This window comes from Mobula birostris, chromosome 1 (genome assembly GCF_030028105.1).
Source record: "Mobula birostris isolate sMobBir1 chromosome 1, sMobBir1.hap1, whole genome shotgun sequence".
Taxonomy (NCBI): Eukaryota; Metazoa; Chordata; class Chondrichthyes; order Myliobatiformes; family Myliobatidae; genus Mobula; species Mobula birostris.
In genome coordinates, this window is record NC_092370.1 from 93,981,911 (window position 1) to 94,003,407 (window position 21,497).

A 21,497-nucleotide genomic window follows, 5' to 3' on the forward strand; every position below is an offset into this window, starting at 1 on the left:
GCACATTAAGGCTGAAAAATCTCCACAGCCTGACTAAGCACAATGTGCTGGTGAGGCCACACTTGAGGGACTGAGTTATAAGGAGAGTTTGGACAGGCTAGAAATTTATTACTTACAGTGTAGGAGACTGAGAGGTGATCTTATAAATCATGAAGGGCATAGATAGAGTGAATGCACTCAAGTCTTTTCCCAGGTTTGGGGAGTCAGGAACTAGAGGGCATAGGTTTAAGGTGAGAGGGACAAGATTTAATCGGAACTTGAGGGGCATTTTTTTTTTTTTAAGAAGTTAAAAACACAGAAAGAGGTATCAATTTGGAATGAGCTGCCAGAGGTCTTGAAATAGGTACAATAAAGTTTTTTTAAAAGACATTTGGATAAATACATGGAAGGAATGCTTTAGAAGGTTATGTGTCACACACTTACAGGACTAGTTTAGATGAGGCATTTTGGTCGGCATGGACTAGTTAGTTGAAGGGCTTGTTGCATGCTGTGTAGCTCTACAACTCTAAGTGCATCCTTTTGTTTAAACAAAACTATAAAAGTTTATAACATATATATATATATATATATATATATACATACACAACAAATATACACAAAGGCACAGACAATCAATATTTACAAGACAGTATGTATACTCAAATTAAAATATGGTTATTACTGTCTATAAAACAGTCAATACTACGGGGGGGAGGGGAACCACTGCTCACCGAAGTCCCCAAATGTCCCCGCTGCGATAGCGTGCTCCCTCTCCAAGGACAGCCGGGCAGGAACATATCCTCGGAAAAGGGGTAGGCAGCCAGCCAGCCCGGGCAGCACCCTCCACCGCCTAGACCATCTTGGCCAGGTCCAGGACCAAGCCCACCAGGAGATCCTCGTCACGCCCCACCCCCTTCCGAACTGGGTGCCCGTACAAGAGAAGCGCGGGATTAAAGTGCAGCCAGAACCTCAGCAGCAGCACCCTGAGAAACTCAAAGAGCGGCTGCAACCTCTAACGTTCCATACACTGACTCCTCTTGCCCACATAATGGACAGCTGGATGAGGTGTCAGTGAATCTGCTCAAGAATCTGTTGCACGGTACTGCCCGATGCAACACCTTCCACTCCAGGTCCCCAATGTACAGGGGAAGCACCCCTACCTAAAGATACTTTCACTGGGGACCTGCTCTGCTGCCAGATGGTATCTAAGTGCATCCTTAGACATTGCGGAAAACTACGAAAGAATAGTGGTGGCTTTGCAGATATTTGCATCACCTTCAGCCAGGGAAGTTCCAGAAGACGGGAATGTCACTAAATGTTCTACTATTATTGAAGGACAGCAAAGACAAGCCAGGAAACTAAAGGCTGGTGAAAACTGACATCAGTGATGGATAATTTACTGGTGGGGATTTAGGGATGTGATCCACCAGCATTTGAATAGACAAGGATTAATTAAGGATTGTCAGCAATACCTTGTGTGTTGAAAATTATTACTTAATTGTTAACTTTTTTTTTGAAGAGATAACCAAAAGGATTGATGAGGGCAAGGCAATGGACAATGTCTATATAGACTTTGACAAAGTCCCACATGGAAGGGTAGTCAGGAATGTTAGATTGCATGGGATTTAGAAAGAGCTGGCTAAGTGAATACATAATTGGCTTCATGGGAAGAAGCCATCAATTTACTGTAATGATCACTGGTTGTGGAAAGTGCTAACCAGGAATAACTAAAAATAAACAAGGAAATCATAGCTAAAATAATTAAGGCAAGAAAATATGCAAAATTGTTTAGATAAAAACCTAGAGAAAAATTATTGTATCAGCTTTTTTTTTTAAAAAAAGGACTTTCCATTTGCTGCTCAGTCTGAAAAAGGCCAACAAGGACTTGAAAATACAGGTCTTTTTAGTACTTTTAGTATCAGAGCAAATTATAAAAAAAGAGCCTGTGTATTTGCATAGAATAGAAACATAGAAGCAAATTACTCAACTAATGTATGATGTTTACAGGCTACATGGAACATCGTTTCCAGTTACCTCATTTTAGTACTTCAATATCTCTTCATTTTATTTATTCTCATGTACTCATCTAGCTTGCTTTAGAATGTAATGTATCCAAACCATTTGCCTCAACCACTTGTAATAATGATGTTCTGACACCATATGTTCCTCACTTCCCTTTTAGTCATGGAGATCCAGCACAGAAAACAGAACCTCTGGCCCACTAAATCCATACCATCCACTTTATGCCCTGTTAGCATTTTTTACTTCCCTCGCTGAAACCAGTAATTTTGCAAGTTTTTGCTCTTATAGCCCAGTTTATTTTCAGGAAGGTACAGGAAACAGAATATATTACTTTATATTTAAAATTTATCTGCTACAACTCTTCCCATGCAAACTAACAATGCATTTTCATATCAGTAGCAAAATCTAGTTGTCTTTTAAGCAGCAATCCAAGTAGAGCCCATAACTCCTCAAGTCTTTCTCTTGTTGCTTCTCAATCAGATTGTCTAAATCCCGACTCTAATATTTGTATTTTTTAATGCAGAATCAAATTGTACAAGGGAGAACCAGATTTAGTTGGCAAGTCATGCTTAACATGGCTTAAATCAGCTCTATTATGTTATTACTCTTTGGAGAAACATACATGGCAGTGTAATCACTTCTTTCATGTAACATGGCGACTAGTATGCTTAAATTGTGGCCTAACACATACAAATCCAGAATAATCTGCTTGCTCTTACAAGATATGAATGAAAATATCTGCAAAATATTCCATTATTTACCTAGGAGGGAGCCATTTAAGAAGAGGGCAACTCCGAAGAGGGCTCCAATACAAAGAGCTAAGATGAAGGGCCGGCGGCGGCCCCAGCTCAAAGTGCAGCGGTCACTAGCAGAACCTATCAGAGGAGTGAAGATCAGTCCCAGGATTGGGCTTAGAAACCAGGTGAGGCTGTAGTATTGTTCTGGAAGACCTGTGAGAAGACAGTTGAAACTTCTTAAGTAGTGCTTTAAGTAGAAACAAACCATTCAATAGAATGCTTGGATAGAAATATTTTCATTACAATTTTACATTTTTTTAAATTCACATTCAATTTCATGTATAGTGATCCAAATAAGCTTACCTTGTTTTAAAGTACAATTTCAATTCTTGCCTACAAATTGGCTTTTAATTACTTCAAAACGTCACTTCTCTATCTGTGTTTATCACAGGAATTTCTGCCAAAGGAACATAAATTGGTACTTGCTAAGGTGAGGCAAGGTACTTGTGATTGCTTGGGTTTCCTCTGGATAACCCATTTTCCTCCCACATCCCAAAAACTCTTATGGGTTGGGAATTAACCACTGTAGTTTGCCCCTTGAGAAATATGAATATGGGGAGAATATGATGGGGGTGGTGCAGATATGAGTGATAGATGGTTAGCACAGATTTTGTAGGCTGAGGATGTGTTGTTGTGCTGTATCATTCTGATATCCAAATACACTTAAACACATTTAACCATTTGTTTCTTCATGTTCTAGATATCATTTTATTTCTCCATACTGCCCCAAGCAAATACCACTGATTATCTTATTCACCATGAAAGCTGCCCATCAACCCAAAAATAGTTATTGCAAAAAAACTCAATCAAAATCACGACCAACCCAATTCAACTTAATGACAATAAAAGACAAATTGTAAAGCTTTTGCACAGAAGGAATCAGAATTGATTAGAGAGCTTAAGGTAAAAGAACCCTTAGGGGCAAGTGATCATAACATGATTGAATTCATTCTGAAATTTGAGAAGGAGCTAAAGTCAGATGCATCAGTTTTACAGTGGAGTAAAGGGAATTACAGAGGCATGAGGAGTTGATTAGAACTGATTGGAAAAGAATGCTGGCAAGAATGATGGCAGAGCAGCAATGGCTGGAATTTCTGGAAGCAATGCAGAAGGCACAGGATATATACATCCCAAAGAGGAAGAAGTATTCTAAAGGAAAGATGACATGGCTAACAAGAGAAGTCAAAGCCAACATGAAAGCCAAAGGGAAGGAATATAATAGAGCAAAAAAAAAGTGGAAAGTTAGAGGATTGGGAAGCTTTTCAAAACCAAAAGGCGGCAAGTAAAAAGTCATTAAGGTAAAGATGGAATACAAAAGCAAGCTAGCCAATAATATTAAAGAGGATACCAAAAGTTCCTACAGATATATAAAGTGTAAAAGAGAGGTGAGTGGATATTGGACCACTGGAAAACGATGCTGGAGAAGTAGTAATGGGGACAACGAAATGGCAGACAAACTGAATAAGCATCTTGCGTTATTCTTCACTGTGGAAGACAGTAGCAGTATGGTGGAAGTTCCAGGTGTCAGGGGTCAAAGTATGTGAAGTTACAAAACTAGAGACAAGGTTCTTGGGAAACTGAAAGGTCTGAAGGTAGCTAAGTCACCGGAACCAGATGGTGTACATCCCAGTGTTCTGAAAGAAGTACCTGGAGAGATCGTGGAGGCATTATTGATGATCTTTAAAGAATCACTGGATTCAGGAATGGTTCTGGAAAACTGCAAATGTCATCCCACTCTTTAAGAAAGGAGAGAGACAGAATAATGGAAACTATAGGCTTGAAATTCCAGCATCTGCAGATTTCCTCATGTTTGCAAACTATAGGCTAATTAGTCTGACCTCAGAGTTTGGGAAAATGTTGGAGTCGATTATTAAGGATAATGTCTCAGGGAACAGAGGCATATGATAAAACAGACCATAGTCAGCATGGTTTCATCAAGGGAAAATCTTGCTCGACAAATCTGTTGGAATTCTTTTAAGAAATAACAAGCAGGACCAACAAAGGAGAACTGGTTGATGATGTGCAATTAGATTTTCAGAAGGCCTTTGACAACGTGCCACACATGAGGCTGCTTAAAAAGTTACAAGCTCATGGTATTACAGGAATAAATCTAGGACGTATAAAGCAGTGGTTGATAGGCAGGAGGCAAACAGTGGGAATAAAGGGAGCCTTTTCTGACTGGCTGCTGGTGACTAGTGGTGTGCCACAGGGGTCTGTGTTGGGACCAATTCTTTTTATGTTTGATAGATTCTTGATTGGTCGGGGCATGAAGGGATACAGGGAGAAGACAGGAGGTTGGGCTGAAAGGAAAATTGGATCAGCCATGATGAAATGGCGGAGCAGACGCAATAGGCCAAGTGGCCTAATTCTGCTCCTATATCTTATGGAAATTTATATAACTAAACAAAATCAGATGTTGCTCAGAAAGGTGTGATGTTTTGTGCCAGTCTCAAAGGAAGATTATTGCAGGATATCACGACAGGAGAAATATCTTAGCCCACTATTTTAGTTCCTGGGCATCAACATCAACATCTTCGAGGATCTATCCTGGGCTCAAACAGCTTCAACCTGCTAATTAAATTTGCTGATGACACTACATGATTGGCCTTATCTCAAACACTAACAAGGTGGCCTACAGGGAAGAATTCATCTCTCTGACACAGTGGTGTCAAGAAAACAACCTCTCCCTCAATATCGCAAAAACAAAGGAGCTGGTTGTGCATTACAGAAGGAATGGAGACAGGCTAACCCCTATTGACATCAATGGATCTGGGGTTGAGAAGGTAAACAGCTTCAAGTTTCTCAGCATCCACATCACCAAGGACCTCACGTGGTCTGTACACACCAGCTGTGTGGTGAAAAATGCACAACAGCGCCTCTTTCACCTCAGATGGTTGAGGAAGTTTGGTATAGGCCCCAAAATTCTAAGATCTTTCTACAGGGGCATCCTGACTGGCTGCATCACTGCCTGGTATGAGAACTGTACCTCCCTTAATTGCAGGACTCTGCAGAGAGTGGTGCGGACAGCCCATTGCATCTGTAGTTGTGAACTTCCCATGATTCAGGACATTTACAAGGACAGGTGTGTAAAAAGGGCCCGTAGGATCATTGGGGACCCAAGTCATTCCAGCTGCTACCATCCGGGAAGCGGTACTGCAGCATAAAAGCCAGGACCAACAGGCTCCGGGGACAGCTTCTTCCACCAGGCCATCAGACTGATTTGCTGATTTCAGTGTACTCTATATTACATTGACTGCTTTGTTTATTACAAATTATTATAAGTTACTATAATTGCACATTTAGATGGAGATGTAATGTAAAGATTTTTATTCCTCATGTATGTGAAGGATACAAGAAATAAAGTCAATTCAATTCATTGATTCAATTGTGAAGGCGGCATGCCAGCAGTGCTAGCTCATTAAGTGTTTAAGGAGATTTGGGGTGTGTCACCAAAGACTCGTAAATTTCTACAGATGTATGGTGGAGAGTAATTTGACAGGTTTCATCACAGCCTGGAATGGAGGTTCCAATACACAAGAGGCAGTAGTAGGTTGTAAATGTAGCCAGTCCCATTCAGCACAACTCTCCCAATCATTGAAGCCATCTTTAAGAGACAGTGCCTCAAGAAGGCAGATCCATCATTGGGACATGTCCTCCTGGCATTACTATCATTGGGATGGTGGTATATGAGAGGAGCCTGAAGACCCATACTCAATGTCTTAAGAAAAGCTTCTTCCCCTCCACCACCAGATTTCTAATCTATCCACAAAACATGAACAGTACCTCAATATTCACCTTTTGCACTATTTATTTTGTAACTCATAGCAATTTTTGTGCCTTTCAGTGTAATGCTGTTGCAAAACAAATTTCACGACATATGTCAGTGCTAATAAAATGATTCTGATTTTTGTATGGAAGGCCCAGCAAGACAACCCAAGGCTATGTACTAAATAATAAACTCTATTTCCCATCTTTACGCTAGCCTATAATTTTTGCTCCAAATTACTAACAAAAACTTAAGTTTCATTGATTACAATTATTTCCAACTTGCATAACTTCCAGTACTGTCCTCATTGTACAAACAGTCAACTCTACTTCAAAACACTATAGATATTTCCCATGGTTTTAAATTTTTTTAAGATAAAAAACAAGTAAAGCAGCAGCTTAAAACAACTATTGGAGATCTTCCATGGTAATTATATTACTTTAATGGAAATAGAGTACTCATAACAAACAGGAAAGCCTAATCTTTTACTACAATTGAAAAGTAGTGGGATTAGTTGAAAATAGCATTTCTCACAACACCATACACGGAATGTATTGACTGTATTGAGCATCAATTTACTGATTGAAAACAATAATATCAGCATAAATCCATGCTGCAGGAAAACACATTGTGTTCGTTCAGTTTACAGAGAATGACTCAACCTTAAACTGCCTGACGGTCTCCTCGTTACCGTCCACCTCACAGCTTGGTCAGAACAATATCATTTCCTATTGGCACAAGAAATGCTTTATTTCCTGTTGGCCCCTAGATATGTGGCAGGTGGATAGCTCAGTACTAATGAACACAGTTAATATCTGAACAGGAAACAGCTGGACACATCAGTTAATGCAATGTAAAAAAAAGGCAGAAACAGGATACAAATTAGCAATTTGTTTCCTCAATCTTAAATAGGATTAAAATCCATTCTCCCACTTTCCCTTTTGGAAAGCATAATTTTTTTTTTAATTCTACGATGCCTCTTCTGCAGATTCAAATGAGTAAACCTGGTATTTTCAAGGTGCAGAACATAATTCCAAAGTCTGCTCTCTATTTTTGTCATCTATTTTCCATTACTCCAAGGTCCATCTTTCAGCTGAAGACAGTTCACCATCGGCAGCAACACTGAATGGCACAGGGAGCTATGCATTAAAGATACCCAGAAGCCCAGTGCCAGCAGCAGAGGAAAGCAGCTTCTCAAACTGCCTACTCCATTGTAGTGTGTTGTTGCACATCAGCTAGAACTAATAAAATGGAGTGTGCATATTCTTTAACTCAAGAAGATCACTATACTCCACATTAGATTGATCTGCAAGACGAACTAATGCCTGCTCCATTAGTTCCCCCCCCCGCTATCTAAACCAATAGTAGATTTTAATTATTATGATGAATCCACAGGTTGTTACTTAGAACATGGTTGGAGGTTCTATCTGACCACCCATTGTTGTGTTACTCACTGCAGAATAAGGTTTGTCTTCAGTGATGTTTAAAAGCTAGTCTCATGGTAGAGATCTTAGGAGTATACGCACAGTCCATACTTTTCCACAAAAAGAAACCCATGTTAACAATATCATTAGATACTGTATATTCAAAAGCAACATACTTAAGTTAACATAGTGGACTTCTTAACTTCTACAATCTCAGCTAAAGGATTTTTTAAAATCTACCATAGTATCAAAGGTAGATAGCCTGGATTCACATGCATTATTTCTTCTACAGTGAGTTTCATCCATGTAATTTCAGGTATTCCCACCTAGCATCACAGAACCAATCCTCTGACACAAACTCAGGTTCACCCTGAACATGTTCTTGATCATCTTCAAATGTAATGTGCACATATCAACTGTTTGATACAACTTCCCACCTTCATCCCATAGTTCTTGACTCACAGAACCTTACTATTTTCTCAGGGCCATGTCTTGATAACTTCCGAAGTATCTATGCTAACCCCTAACTAATGTAGTAATTTCAAATCTTGTGATTTTGTTGCTAGTCTTCCCCACCCCCTTCTCCATCGTTACCTTCAAATTAAGCTGTACTGAACTCAGCCACATCCACAAATGATGATCTCTCAATCTCTCAGCAGACGAGTTGGTAAATGTTCAAGAGTATGGAATAATACATACATATTTGAAGCAGTGACAACAGATGCCTCATGCACTGTTGACTCTTTCTCCAACAATCATTGCTTCATTGTGTCCAATGCGGATGCTGATCTGCCCACACAAAGGGCAATAAATGATAGGGGGAGTTTCAATTTTTGTTGAATTCTGTTAGAGCGGGTGATTGCAACATATTATGCCAACCAAAACTGTGGAGCATCATCAGAAATCATTTGTTGTTGCAAAAGCATTATCTGAAATGTAATGGTTTATTCTATAGAAATATATGATACAAAATGTTCAAGTCTGTAACCTCCCACTGGTGATCAGTGAAAACAGAACTATTCTATCCAAAGGTTGTCAAAGTTTACCTGTTGAAATAGACAAGCAGGCCATCTCCACATCTGGACTGGAGTAAAGAGCAACTGAGTCCGCATTTGAGACACTGAACAGAACTATTGATGTGCAATGGGGAGTAGTCAATCTGTGCCTTCCTGAAGTCCACAATCATCTCATCTTGTGTGCCCCAAGGCTCAGGTTGTTCTCACACCATCAAATAAGCCCTCTACATGCCGACTTATTGTTGTTGCTGATGAGACTAATCACTCCAAGTCTGATGTGGTTTGAGCTGGATCTGGCAGTGCAGTCAGCAGCATGAGCAGCTGTGAGCTGAACACACAACCCTGCAGGGCACCAGTGCTCAGCATGATGGAGCTTGAGATACTGCTGCCAACTTGGACTATCTAGGGTCATTCCATCGAGTTGTCCAAGATCCAGTTACAGAGAGGGATGTTGAGCCCCAGTAAGTTCAGCCTGTTACATATGATCATGTTAAACAGTTGTGAAGTCGATGAACATCCTAGCATATGAGGTATAATTTTCTAAGTGGGATAGGACGGAGTGGAGGGCCGAGGCTATTGCATCATCAGTGGACCGGCTTGAGTGGTCTTGATTCTCTTCCTGCTACAATTTATTCCATCCTAACATAGTTTACATGTAATAGCCCTTGAAATGTTATACAAGCTGTGTCTGGAAGGCAATGCTTAACAATGTGCAATTGCAAAATTCCTTCTTACCACCTCAAAATTATCACTGGCACTAAGTTGCTTTGATACGTAGTATTCAATTAAGTTACCAGAGTTGATTTAAAACTCTGAAGTTCTTGCCTCAACTCCATAAGATGAATAATGACTGAACCAGTTTCATACCTGGAGTGATCACATGATGGCAGTAAATATTTCATTTGAAGGCAGAGACTAGAGATTTAGTGCAATTAAAAATTTGAGAAGTAACTATTGAATGGAATTAACCAATGTATTTCAATAACTTATAATTCCTCTCCTATTTATACATTAACAGCAGCTGGAAAGCAAAATACAGAACAGTTTTCAGCATCCGATGTAGAAACTTGATGAATAAATCTACAAATCAGTGAAAAGGTGATATTTAAAAAATCAGGATGCCAATCTTGTGGAATCAAAAAGCAAACAACAAAATAACCTTGTTACTGACCTAGCCAAATGCAAATGCAACTGTAAACATTTATTCATTCCTTTCCCAAAACAGAAGGCATTAGAAGTACTAAATTTCAAATTGAGCCTTTTGGGGAAGATGTATAATTATTCTTCTGGAAAAGAAATCACTAACTTGCACTAGACACAACCTTCAGAAGCAAGTTAGCCAAAATATCAATATGTGGAAAATCAACCTTCTTCCGCATTTATTAATGGAATGCAAAGCTGGACATAAACTGATAAAATCTTAGTAATGCTAAAATAATATTCACAAGGAACATATTGCAGTGGATAAACAACCACTTCATTATTGAAGGGAAAATATTCTTCAGTAAAAATCTGCTGTACTAATTTTCATAAAGAAAATATTGTTACCCTCATGATGTGACAGAAGAGTGCATGACTGGGATGAAGTGACAGGGTGCACTGTAGCTAGACACTCTGATGAAAATATAACAGATGCTGTTAGAAAGATACATAGACTGCCAAGGGACATGAAGGGAAAGTAAGCACAAATTTAACATCAAGTGTTGCAATTCAAAGGGACCAGGAGTCCCATCATGAAACAAAGGTTTGGCTTGCAGTACAGTAAATAATCAGGAAGGCTGGCCCTTAATTCAGTTGATATGGAGTATGAAAGGAGGGGTGTTTTGATGCAATTTTACAAGGTTCAACCATTGTCACAGACGCTGTGTGCAAATACATGCTCTCCGTGACTGAGGCTGTGATGTCTTCCCACATCGGGAAAGAAATCACTGTTACAGGTTGTACAGAAAGTAGGAAAAGGAAATTCCAAACTTGCAAGCGAAATAAATGTGCACAGTAAACTGTTGTGCTGTTAAAGAGTAAACTGTTCTGAAGAAGCTGCAAACTTTGAAAGGACAAAGCCTGCATTGGCCATATTTTCCTAAACTCTGGAATAGGGGCAGGGTGAGCTGAGGGTGCTCAGCAGGTTTAGTGTCAGCTGTGCAGAAAGGCAGTTAGTATTAAAGTCTGGGATCCTTAACCCTGGTGGGCGGCTCTAGCCTCAGAGTACTGACCATTTCTACCTCCACAGGTGCTGCCTGACCTTAGTATTTCCAGATTTTAGTTTTAATTCAGACTAGACAACTGGGTGACCCGTTGGGGCACCCTTTCAGAGAAAGGTAGTGCAGTCTGATGTGAGCAGAATGAACATTAAGTTTCCCTGAATGCTATTGCTATCGCTTTGCTTTGGAAACTAAAGAAGAAAAACTCAGTTTATTAAAGAAGAAAGACGCGTAGCAAGACAAATAAGCTCTTCCTCGTTTAACAAAGGACACTTTTGATGACAACATTTCTGGTTGATCTGCCACCCTTCAAGAATACTCTAAGGTTTTCATTTCTTTTTCCCTGGCTTAAAGCCACATTCGGCTGGCCATGCTGGAATACTGGTTTCTCCAGATAAGTCAACACATTCTCCATGGTTTGGCCTTGTGCCTTATGTATAGTCATAGCAAAGCATGACTGTATCGGGAACTGGCTCCGCTGAAGAGGGACATCCTTCCCTTCTGATAAACTAAGAGTAATTCTTGGGATCATGACAATGTCATTTTTGAACGCACCAACATTTATCTTTCCTATGATGAGATTGTCATGCAGTTCTTCCACCATCATTCGTGTTCCACTGTAAAGCATTGGTGGATCCAAGTTCCTCACTGAAATGACGGGAGATCCCCTCTTCAATTCCAGTTTATGTGTTGGCAATCCAGAGAGTTCGACCGAATCAAGGAATTTAATTTTTTTTAAATTAAGTGCAATAGTGAACAATAGCCAGATCAGAAATGCTGATTATTTCAACTAGTTCTCAAAGAGAACTCTGATAGGCCAAACAGATGGTTCACTGTGGCTCAGCGATAGAACACAAAAAAATTCATATGTACAATTAAGAAACATTAAAAAATAGTAGAAATACTGGAGTCATGACGATCATGATGAAGTCTGCTGGAGAGAGACACTTATACACATGCTGTCCTCCATAATTCAAAGAGATTGAAGGATAAGGTTGCAGGGAGACAAAACGTGGCAGGAGCACTTGGAACTAAAAACTAACCCCTACCGGGAGAAAACAGCACCTGTTCTCTCTGCACTGTTCTCCAGCAGTTTAAGGACTAAGTTGGAAAATGAGTGGTGTTAGCTCCTTCACCTACGGTATTGAAGGAACAGTATTCTTTCATAATTCCAGGGAAGCATCTAATACATGTGAAGTTTATTTTTCGCATCATTTCATTGAGAGGAACCAAGATAGAATTCCTCGAGAGCAGTTCTGCAGGATTATCAAATATTGGGTAGATGAAATCAACACATTCTTCCATAGTTTCTGCTGGCAGAATCACACCTTCAGGTAATTTGATTTCATCGTTTTCATTGTTCTCAATCTTGTCTTCTCCAACATCCAATAAGAATTCAGAATATTGTCCTTCTCCCTCACTCAATCGCATGTTTCTCTTCAATTGAAACTTGATGAAGCTTCTCCATAAGTAGGATTTTTTTTAATGCATGAATTCTCCACATCAGCATCATTTCCTTGTTTCACAACTGCTAGAAGCTGACGGAAATTGCCACAGCAAATGGTTAAAATACCCCCGAAGGCCTCATTCTTGCCGCATACATCACGAAGAGTCCGGTCCACGGCTTTGAAGCTCTCCCTCCTAATCATGGGGCACTCATCCCAGACAATAAGCCTCGCATTTCGGAGTAAATTTGCAGCAGTGGTGTTTTTAAATCGATATTACAAAGGCCATCTTCATTGACATTGAGAGGTATCTTGAATCTTGAATGCACTGTCCTACCACCAGGCATCAATGTTTATGCAATACCGGATGATGCTACAGCAATAGCAACACCTCCATCTCCCCTAACTTTAGCAAGCATCACATTGATGATAATAAATGTCTTGCCCGTTCCTCCTGGTGCATCAATGAAAATTGAAGAGAGATTCCGTTCCAAGCAGTGGCACACATATATATTTCGCTTTGCTCATTATTCAATAGGGGCTCCTTCTGTGAAACAAATTCCTGCTGTTCGTCTCTGTTGTATTGCAGTTCATGCAATAATTCCAGATTGTCTGCACTTTGAGTAATTGTACCGTTTCTTGGTGTCGGCAAGTTATATTCTTCAAGTGTTTTGCCCAAGTTCTCCAGTTTCTCTTGGAAATACAGAAGAGCTTGTCCATGATGCTTCTCAATTCGGCAGACCATATTTTTTTTTAACCTTAATGCTGGACAGAAGATACGAAGCAGTAACACCAAAGCCTCCAGGATGCTGATTTCTCTTGATGATGTGGTTGGCGCTCTCCTAAGTGGATGTGATATAGTCACTGCTGTCCTTTGACTGCAGCAAAAGGTTTGATGGGTGTTTCGAAGAACTTCATTACAATAAGATTTACCGTAAATTCCGGTGTATAAGCTGAGAATTTGGCCCTAAATTTTGGTCCTAAAATTAGGGAGTCGACTTATACAGAAGGTGTCAACTTTGGAAAAAACGAATACACGGAAGACAGGTCGTATTTATTGGTTGTTTTTGAGTCAAATACAAGAGAAAATACAAATGCTTATGAAATCTACACAAAAGATCTATAAAACACATTCTGTTTCTCAATTTACTTGTACACACTGTTGTCATCAAACTGTCCACTGTCGACGCATGAATTCTTTGAATGGTTTGTTTAAACTCACATCTAGTGGCTGGAGCACGGATGTCAAACCACTGGGGATGACTGCAATGTCCATATTTTCAGCTTTCAATGCTGCTTTTGTCTCACCTGACAAGTGCGCTTTGAACATGTCCCAGACAAGTAGCGACTTTTCCTTCTTGAATTCATTGGGATGTTGACGCCACACCTCTTTAACCCACTTCAAGCAACTTGCTTCGTCCATCCAGCCGCGTTCTTGAACGTAAACAACACCCTGCGGGAATTTTTGTTTCTTTGGGAATGTTTTCCTCTTTAAAAATCATAATTGGTGGTAGTTTGGTCCCATCAGCCATACAGGTTAACACAACAGTAAAATGTTGCTTCTTGTGTCCAGTTGTTTTGACAAGGACTATTTTCTTCCCCTTCTGATTGACAGTGCGGTTGCTGGCAAAGTCAAAGAACATTGGTGTCTCGTCCATGTTACCAATCAGTGACAGCAGGTAAGAATGTGCCTTTCGATGCTTGATTACAAATGTTTGGAAGGCTGTAATCTTATTCTCAAGGTCGCTCGGCAACTTCTGAGCAATCTTTGTTTTTTGTCTTAACACAAGATCATGTCTATTCATAAATCAGGTGCACCAACTTTGAGTAGCTTTGAAATTTTTGCTGACCTCATGGTGCTTTTCGGCCCATTTCAACGCTTGAACTCGAATCATTTCTCTGGTAACAATGCATCCAGACGATCGCTGGTGATTCACCCACTCTAAAACTTTTTCTTCCAGTTCTGGCCACTGGCATGTTTTCCCGCAGTTTGCACATTTCGTCTTTGGCATTTCCCTCAGCGTGTCCTCTGCCTTTCTCTACTCTCACTTATTTCTCGTTAACACTAAACTTCTTAGCAGCTACAGGATTATTTGTTCCTTTAGCAAAATCAACAACCTTCAGCTTGAAGCCAGCATCATATTGCATTCGTTTTAATCTTTTGTACATGGTGGTCGCAAACTCAAACAGTACATGTACTGATCCCGCCACCCCATGTTATGTTTTAATGAGATTACGATGGGCGTTAAATGGTTTCACGGAGGTTACATTTCAGAAGATTCTTTACCATTGGGAACCTAATCCAAAACTTCCCTCCCTGATTTATTTATTAAGAATTTGCTTATAATGCTCTATAATGTGTAGGCCTATTTTCTTAGCAGGTACTGGTTCACAAAATTTCCAGGTTCCGGATTCAGCAAAGCTGAGTACCGGCATGTGAGATCTTGTGATCTTTTCTGGTTAAATCAAAAACCTCTACAAAAGGGGTCGGCTTATACACCTGAATTTACGGTAATTACCTCTTATTGATGGTCACAGTTTGATCTGTCCCAATCCTGCACATGCTGATGGTGATTAGCAGAATGTGACCGCTTGGAATAGAGCTGCCCTGCCCTTCTGCTGCGATTGGTGACGCTGCTGTGAGCATCATGAGGCGCTGCTGAGGCTGGCCATGCGCATGCGTCGTGGTGTCGTGTCGCCGTTTCCATGAAAGATGGAATCAGGTGTTGATGAGTGAGTAATTTTATATGAATATAACCCTGACCTTTGCATGCATTCTGTAAGTTAAGTGCATTTTAAGTCCATTTAGTCAAAAAAAAGTGCCACTGTAATGACCCGTTTGGGCTAATTGGAGGTCACAGACAAACAGAGCATGAGAATTTTAGTAGTATATAGATTTTTTTTTTGCTTAAGCTCTGGAATCCCCTTTTTCTGTTTCAAGGACTCCTTAAAGTCACCGTCTCTGACCAAACTTTAACTTATCTACTCTAATCATCTTATGCGATTTAGCTTTGAACTGTTTGATAATACTTCTGAATGACACCTCTGTAAGTTTGTTTCACTGAGTGTACTGGATATTGCGCTGTCTGCAGAAGATGATTCTGAAGGGAACTACCAGTGTTGAGTCATTCAAAACTGAGGTTCCGATGTTTTACTGACAGATTCTGAAGCACAGTCCTATTGCCAGAGAAGAGAGGTGTGAAAAGATGCAAAAGGAATGGACAAAGTAAATAAAAAAAACCTAGAGCAAAAGGAATAAACTGGCAAAATCACAATCTGAAATTGCCAGAGCATGGTGAGTACCTGGGACACGATGCCTGAGGAAATGGTGGAAGCAGACTCACTGGCAGCATTTATTTACTTTGGTAAGAGCAGGAAATAGGCCCTTCTGCTCCTTTGAGCCATGATACCCAGCAATCCTCCCTCCCCATCCCCGATTTAACTCGGACCTAATCACGGGACAATTTACAACCTACTAACTGGTAGGTCTTTTGAAACTGGGAGGAAACCAGAGCACCCAGGGGAAACCCACACATACCATGAGGAGGACACACATACTCCTTACCAAAACTGAACTCCAATAACCTGAGCTGTAATAATGTTGTGCTGTTACACTACTGTAGCACCCTGTATCTAGAGGAGACCTGAACCACTTAGGCATAGAAGGCCCAGTGCTGGAAATGCAATAAACAAATGGGTGCACTCTTGTTAGCATGGGTATGGTGGGTTGAAATGCCCATTTCCATGTTCTACAACTCTACAGTTCCAAGGCATTTATGAGACCACACTGGAGAACTGCACATTGTTTTGGTCGTTATATTCAAAGGAAGGACATGCATGAATTTTAGATAAGAAATATTCAGTTCATGTTCAAGTTTAATTATCATTCATGAACACAGCCAAACGAAACAGCATTCTTCTGGGGTCAAGGGGCATAAGGCACAAACAGCACATACAAAATAGCAATACACAAAGTCACACAAAATATATATAGCCCATGTCCCTGAGTGACATGTCCTGTAAATAGATGGTGCAGGAGTGTTATCAGCAAGAACAAGCAGTTCTCAGCAGTCCACAAACTTACAGACGCATGAAATCCAGCTCACCTTCCACTGTGAACACCGGATGGCCGGACCAATGGGAGAGGCCAGCCCCGCAACCCAGCACGGACACCACCTCCGGCATCTCCTCTCCTGGACTGTTGCAACATTCCTTGCTACAACTGAGGCCATACAGCTCCCCTCCTGCCTGTCTTGCCAATAAACAAGGGGAACAGACTTACTGTATTTTATACTGCTAATGTCCAACAGGGTCATGCAATCACAAGAGAAACATCCAAGGTAATCACTTGCTGTTAGACTACCCACTGCTTTCATGCACCAACTCTGATACCTCTCTGTAGTGGGTAGTAGCACAATCTACACCAAGTCCAGCTCCTCCAGCAACGATCAGCACTCTGATTGGGTAGACCTGCTGTACTCCAAATTCTTAACGTCCAGCATTGTCTTATGATTGTAAAAAAAAAAGAAATTTAAAAAAGACAAAAACACCTTTGGTTGGCCCCCCAAGAGGCCGCTGTGTTTGATGGCACCACTATCTTACTGGAAGTTAAGGTATATTAACTAGGTTAACAGAAAGCTTAATGGTGAATAGAAGAATGAAGCTGATCTTATCCAGGAGGGAGTCACATTTAAGACAGTTGAGAATTTCTCCTGAGTTATAGGGGTGGCATGGGTGAGAGTTTTTGAATATATTCAAGACAAAAAGCTGACAGAAAATTAAATCTGTTCTGGAATGTGTGTGAGAGAGACAGAGAGATCAAATCCGCTATGACCTTACAGAATGGTGGATGAGACTTAAGGGAGTATCAACCTATTTCAGCTAATAATTTTGCCTTTTGAGTTAAAGATGTCCACTGCAATAATTTAAACTTCATGACACACCCATTTTAATTTTCAAAACTTGATATTTGGATGGTTTTATAGTGAATTTTGTTGTAAGAGTTCCCTGACCACTTGGTTCAAAACATTGCTAGGTCCCACCTCCAAAGCTATTAACATTTTTACCAATTATTTTATTACCATTGTTACAAATCATTTACCTATACAAATAAGCTGTCACTTTAAAAATGGCACTACAACCCTACCTACAAAAGCAAGTTAAGCATTAGCATGCTCCTGCACCTGTTATCCTCCTTCAAAATATAGTATACAAGATTACCACTCATTTCCCCCCTGACATTTAAGACCAATTTGTTTTTCTTTCACTAATAACCCTCACGATTCCACTACTAAATGTTCAAGTCTTTCAGCATAAGCCTTTTACACTCTAAGCTAGAAATCTGTTTCCAATCTGCAATGCAGTAGTAACAACCTTATTTAGAGACGACAGCAACAAAGAAAGCCCCCCCCCAACTCACTTGTACAGGGTGTTGGCAAAGCAACAACTGGAATACCACTGTGTGGACAGTTTTCATCCTGTTCTTCAATGCAATTCACAACATTGAAGGCGGTCCAGAAGACATTCTCCAAGCCATTTCCTAGGATAACAGGACCGTCCTACCTCAAACTAGTTTAAAAAAAACCTGTAATCTTAAGTTTAGAAGAACAAGGATGATCTTATTGAAACAAGATACTAAAGGGCATGATAAGGAAAATGCTGAGTTTCAAACAAGGAAATAATTATTTGAACCATAGGTATTTCCTCCAAAAGGATAGGGAGTCTCTGGAATTCACTACCCTATGGGGCCGTGGAGTCTAAAACATTGGAGAGGTATTTAAAGAGATGGATCCATTTTTCAAAGATCAGGAAAGTGTGTTATTATGCATTCTGGGCACAAAAGAAATATCGAGGTCAGAGGCAGATCAGCCATAATTGCATGGAATGACAAGTTGGGTGTACTCCTGCTCCCATTTCTTGTCGTCTTATTCCAATAGTCAATCCTGTTGTTTTAAAGCAAAGGATCAGCATAAATATGAACTAGTTATCAACCCGTTTATTCCTGCACCGAGGTTACATACCAGTCAATGATTGATAGTATATAGTTTTATTTGCATATTACAAATAGTAACCTTGAGGATTTATCCCATCAAATTCAGAACAATAGTTCTTTGACAGTTTAGGGAGATAAAAGTCTTGCCACAATTGAGATTATATTCAGCTTCCGTGTCAAAGACCTCTGTTAACTTGATAGGTAATGAATAACGAAAACCCTCATTGTACATTTCCTAGTCTCCACATTTGGCTTAACATAAAGCAGGCAGATTAATATAAATACCATCAAACCATAGCCCAAGAATGTCTGCAGTTTTTCTTTCCATTGGTCCCTGTATATTAAAAACTGCAAATCACAGGGTCTGCTGTTATTCTGGACAAAACTGTATTGATAGACATGGACATCTGATCTGCTGGTGGGAAGCAAGATATTCAGAAATTGATATGTAGCAATCATCTGAAGATCAGTGTGTACCACAGCAGAAAAATTGCTAGCTAAGTTACGAAGGAGACAATATTACCAGTATCAATTCATTTAATTTTAACCTAAAGTGTTGTACATAAATTTAATTTTTAAAAACCAGCATTGCTCATCCTCCCCCCCCCCCGTTATAATGTAATAGGTCAAGGCAACTATTTCCATTTACATTTTATTGCAGTTACATTGCACAATACAAGGAACAGAATTGTCTAAATTTCCCAGGACAAGGATGAAGTTGTACAGGAGTGTAATCTTCATATCCCAGCTGAGAGTCAAGAGTAAGGCTATTTCTGTAGGTGCACGTACTCATTATTAAAAATTAGGAATGAGGAAGCTTTGGACTGTTTATTGTGGCATCAGTTTTAAAGTTATTGAAGATAGCTTAACTATACATCAGAGCTATAAGTAGATAACGTATCACAAGGATAATGTATACATCAAATTGAAAAATTACAGTGATAGCATTACAGTCCAGAAACAGATCTTTTGTCTGAACTCATGCTAGCTAAACTAGTTCCACTTGCCTGCATTTGGACAATATCCATTCAAGCATTTCCTCTTCATGATCATGTCTATTACATCTTCAAAACATTATAATTGTACCCACCTCTACCACTTCTGGCAGCTCATTCCATGTGTGTGGAAAAATCCACTCCACTGTGAGGAAAAGCCTATCCCTCAGATCCCCTTTAAATCTCCCCTCTCGGCTTAAACCTATGTCCTTTAGTTTTAGACTCCCTAATCCTGGGAAAAATACTGATCATCCACACCATTTATGCCCCTCATGATTTTATACACATCTACAAGGTCAGCCCCAGCCTTATCCTTCCTCTCTAACATCCATATGAATCTTTTCCACGCCCTTTCCAGCTTAACGAAATAGTACGGCAACAAGACCAGTACACAATACTCAAGTACACTCTCACCAGCTTGGACAACTGTAACCTGACATCTCAGCTCCTGCAGACAGTACCCTAATTGATGAAGGTCGGCGCGATAAACACCATCACCTTGTGTCACCATTTTCAGGAAACCGGGTACCTGTACTCCTAGGCGTCTCTGCTCTAGGACACACCCCAGGGCTTGCTATTTACTGTTCAAGTTCTGCCCTAGTTTAACATCCCAAATGCAACACATCACACTTATCCAAGTTAAGTTCCATCTGTCATTTCTTGTAAACACGAGGACTTCTGCAGATGCTGGAAATTCAAGCAATACACATCAAGGTTGCTGGTGAACGCAGCAGGCCAGGCAGCATCTCCAGGAAGAGGTACAGCCGACGTTTCGGGCCGAGACCCTTCGTTCGTCCTGACAAAGGGTCTCGGCCCGAAATGTCGACTGTACCTCTTCCTGGAGATGCTGCCTGCCCTGCTGCGTTCACCAGCAACTTTGATGTCTGTTGCTTGTCATTTCTTGGTCCACTTCCCCAGTTCATTTAAGTTATTACATAACCCTTACTGCATACTATACCACTAATTTTGGTATCATTTGCAAAATTATCTACCTACCAATGGACACAGGCCACCAATCAGGAAAAGAAACACCCCTCAATTATCATCCTCTTTCCCCTATCACTAAACTATTTTTTTTTTAATCCATTTGGTTAGCTCATCCTTCTGGATCAGCCTACTATGTGGGACCTTGTCAAACACCTTGGAGAAATCACGTAGATAACATCTACCATTGGCTCCTGTCAATCCTTTTGATCACCTTTTCAAATAACTCAAATTCGTGAGACGTGATTGCCCACACACAAAGCCACGTTGACTATCCCCATTTAGACCTTCATTTCCAAATGCACATAGATCCAGATTCTCAGAAACCCTTCCAGTAACTTTCCCACCATTGGCATTAGCGTCATTGGCTTTAGTTCCTTGGTTTATCCTTGCAGACCTTTAAAGAGAGGAACAATATTAACCACCTTTCAATCTTCTGGTACTCACGCATGGCCAAGAAAGATGAAAAGACTTCTGCCACGTCCCTGCAATTTTTTGCCCAACTTCCCACAACAAGCTAAGATATACTTGGTCAAGCTCCTGGGATTTAACCAAACTTGTGCTCTAAGACTGCCAGCACCTCTTTTGTAATGTATACAAGTTTCAGGATATCACTATTCTCTTCCCTGAAACTGCTTGTTTCCACAATTTTCTCCATGGTAAACACTGGCAAGAAGTATTCATACAAGACCATGCACATCTTCCATGGCTCCACAAATGGATGATCACATTGATCCTTAAAGGATCCAATAACGCTGCCTAGTTACCCTCTTGGCTCTTGATACACACTCAGACCCTACTTAACGCTGAGGATGCATTCCTCGGAGGTGGAGCGCTATGTGGGGTCATTATAGCATTACATAAATGGACATGTGT

At 40.3% G+C, this 21,497-nt stretch overlaps 1 protein-coding gene across 4 annotated transcripts in view; it reads right to left on the reverse strand.

Moving 5' to 3' along the window:
* LOC140198411 (solute carrier family 45 member 4-like) overlaps window positions 1-21,497 on the reverse strand; it is a 71,776-nt gene that overhangs the window by 18,202 nt on the left and 32,077 nt on the right. For all 4 annotated transcript variants that reach the window (XM_072259511.1, XM_072259504.1, XM_072259523.1 and 1 more), the window contains exon 3: window positions 2,763-2,951. In XM_072259511.1, coding sequence (XP_072115612.1) covers window positions 2,763-2,951 — 189 coding nt within the window. The remainder of the gene's footprint in view (window positions 1-2,762; window positions 2,952-21,497) is intronic.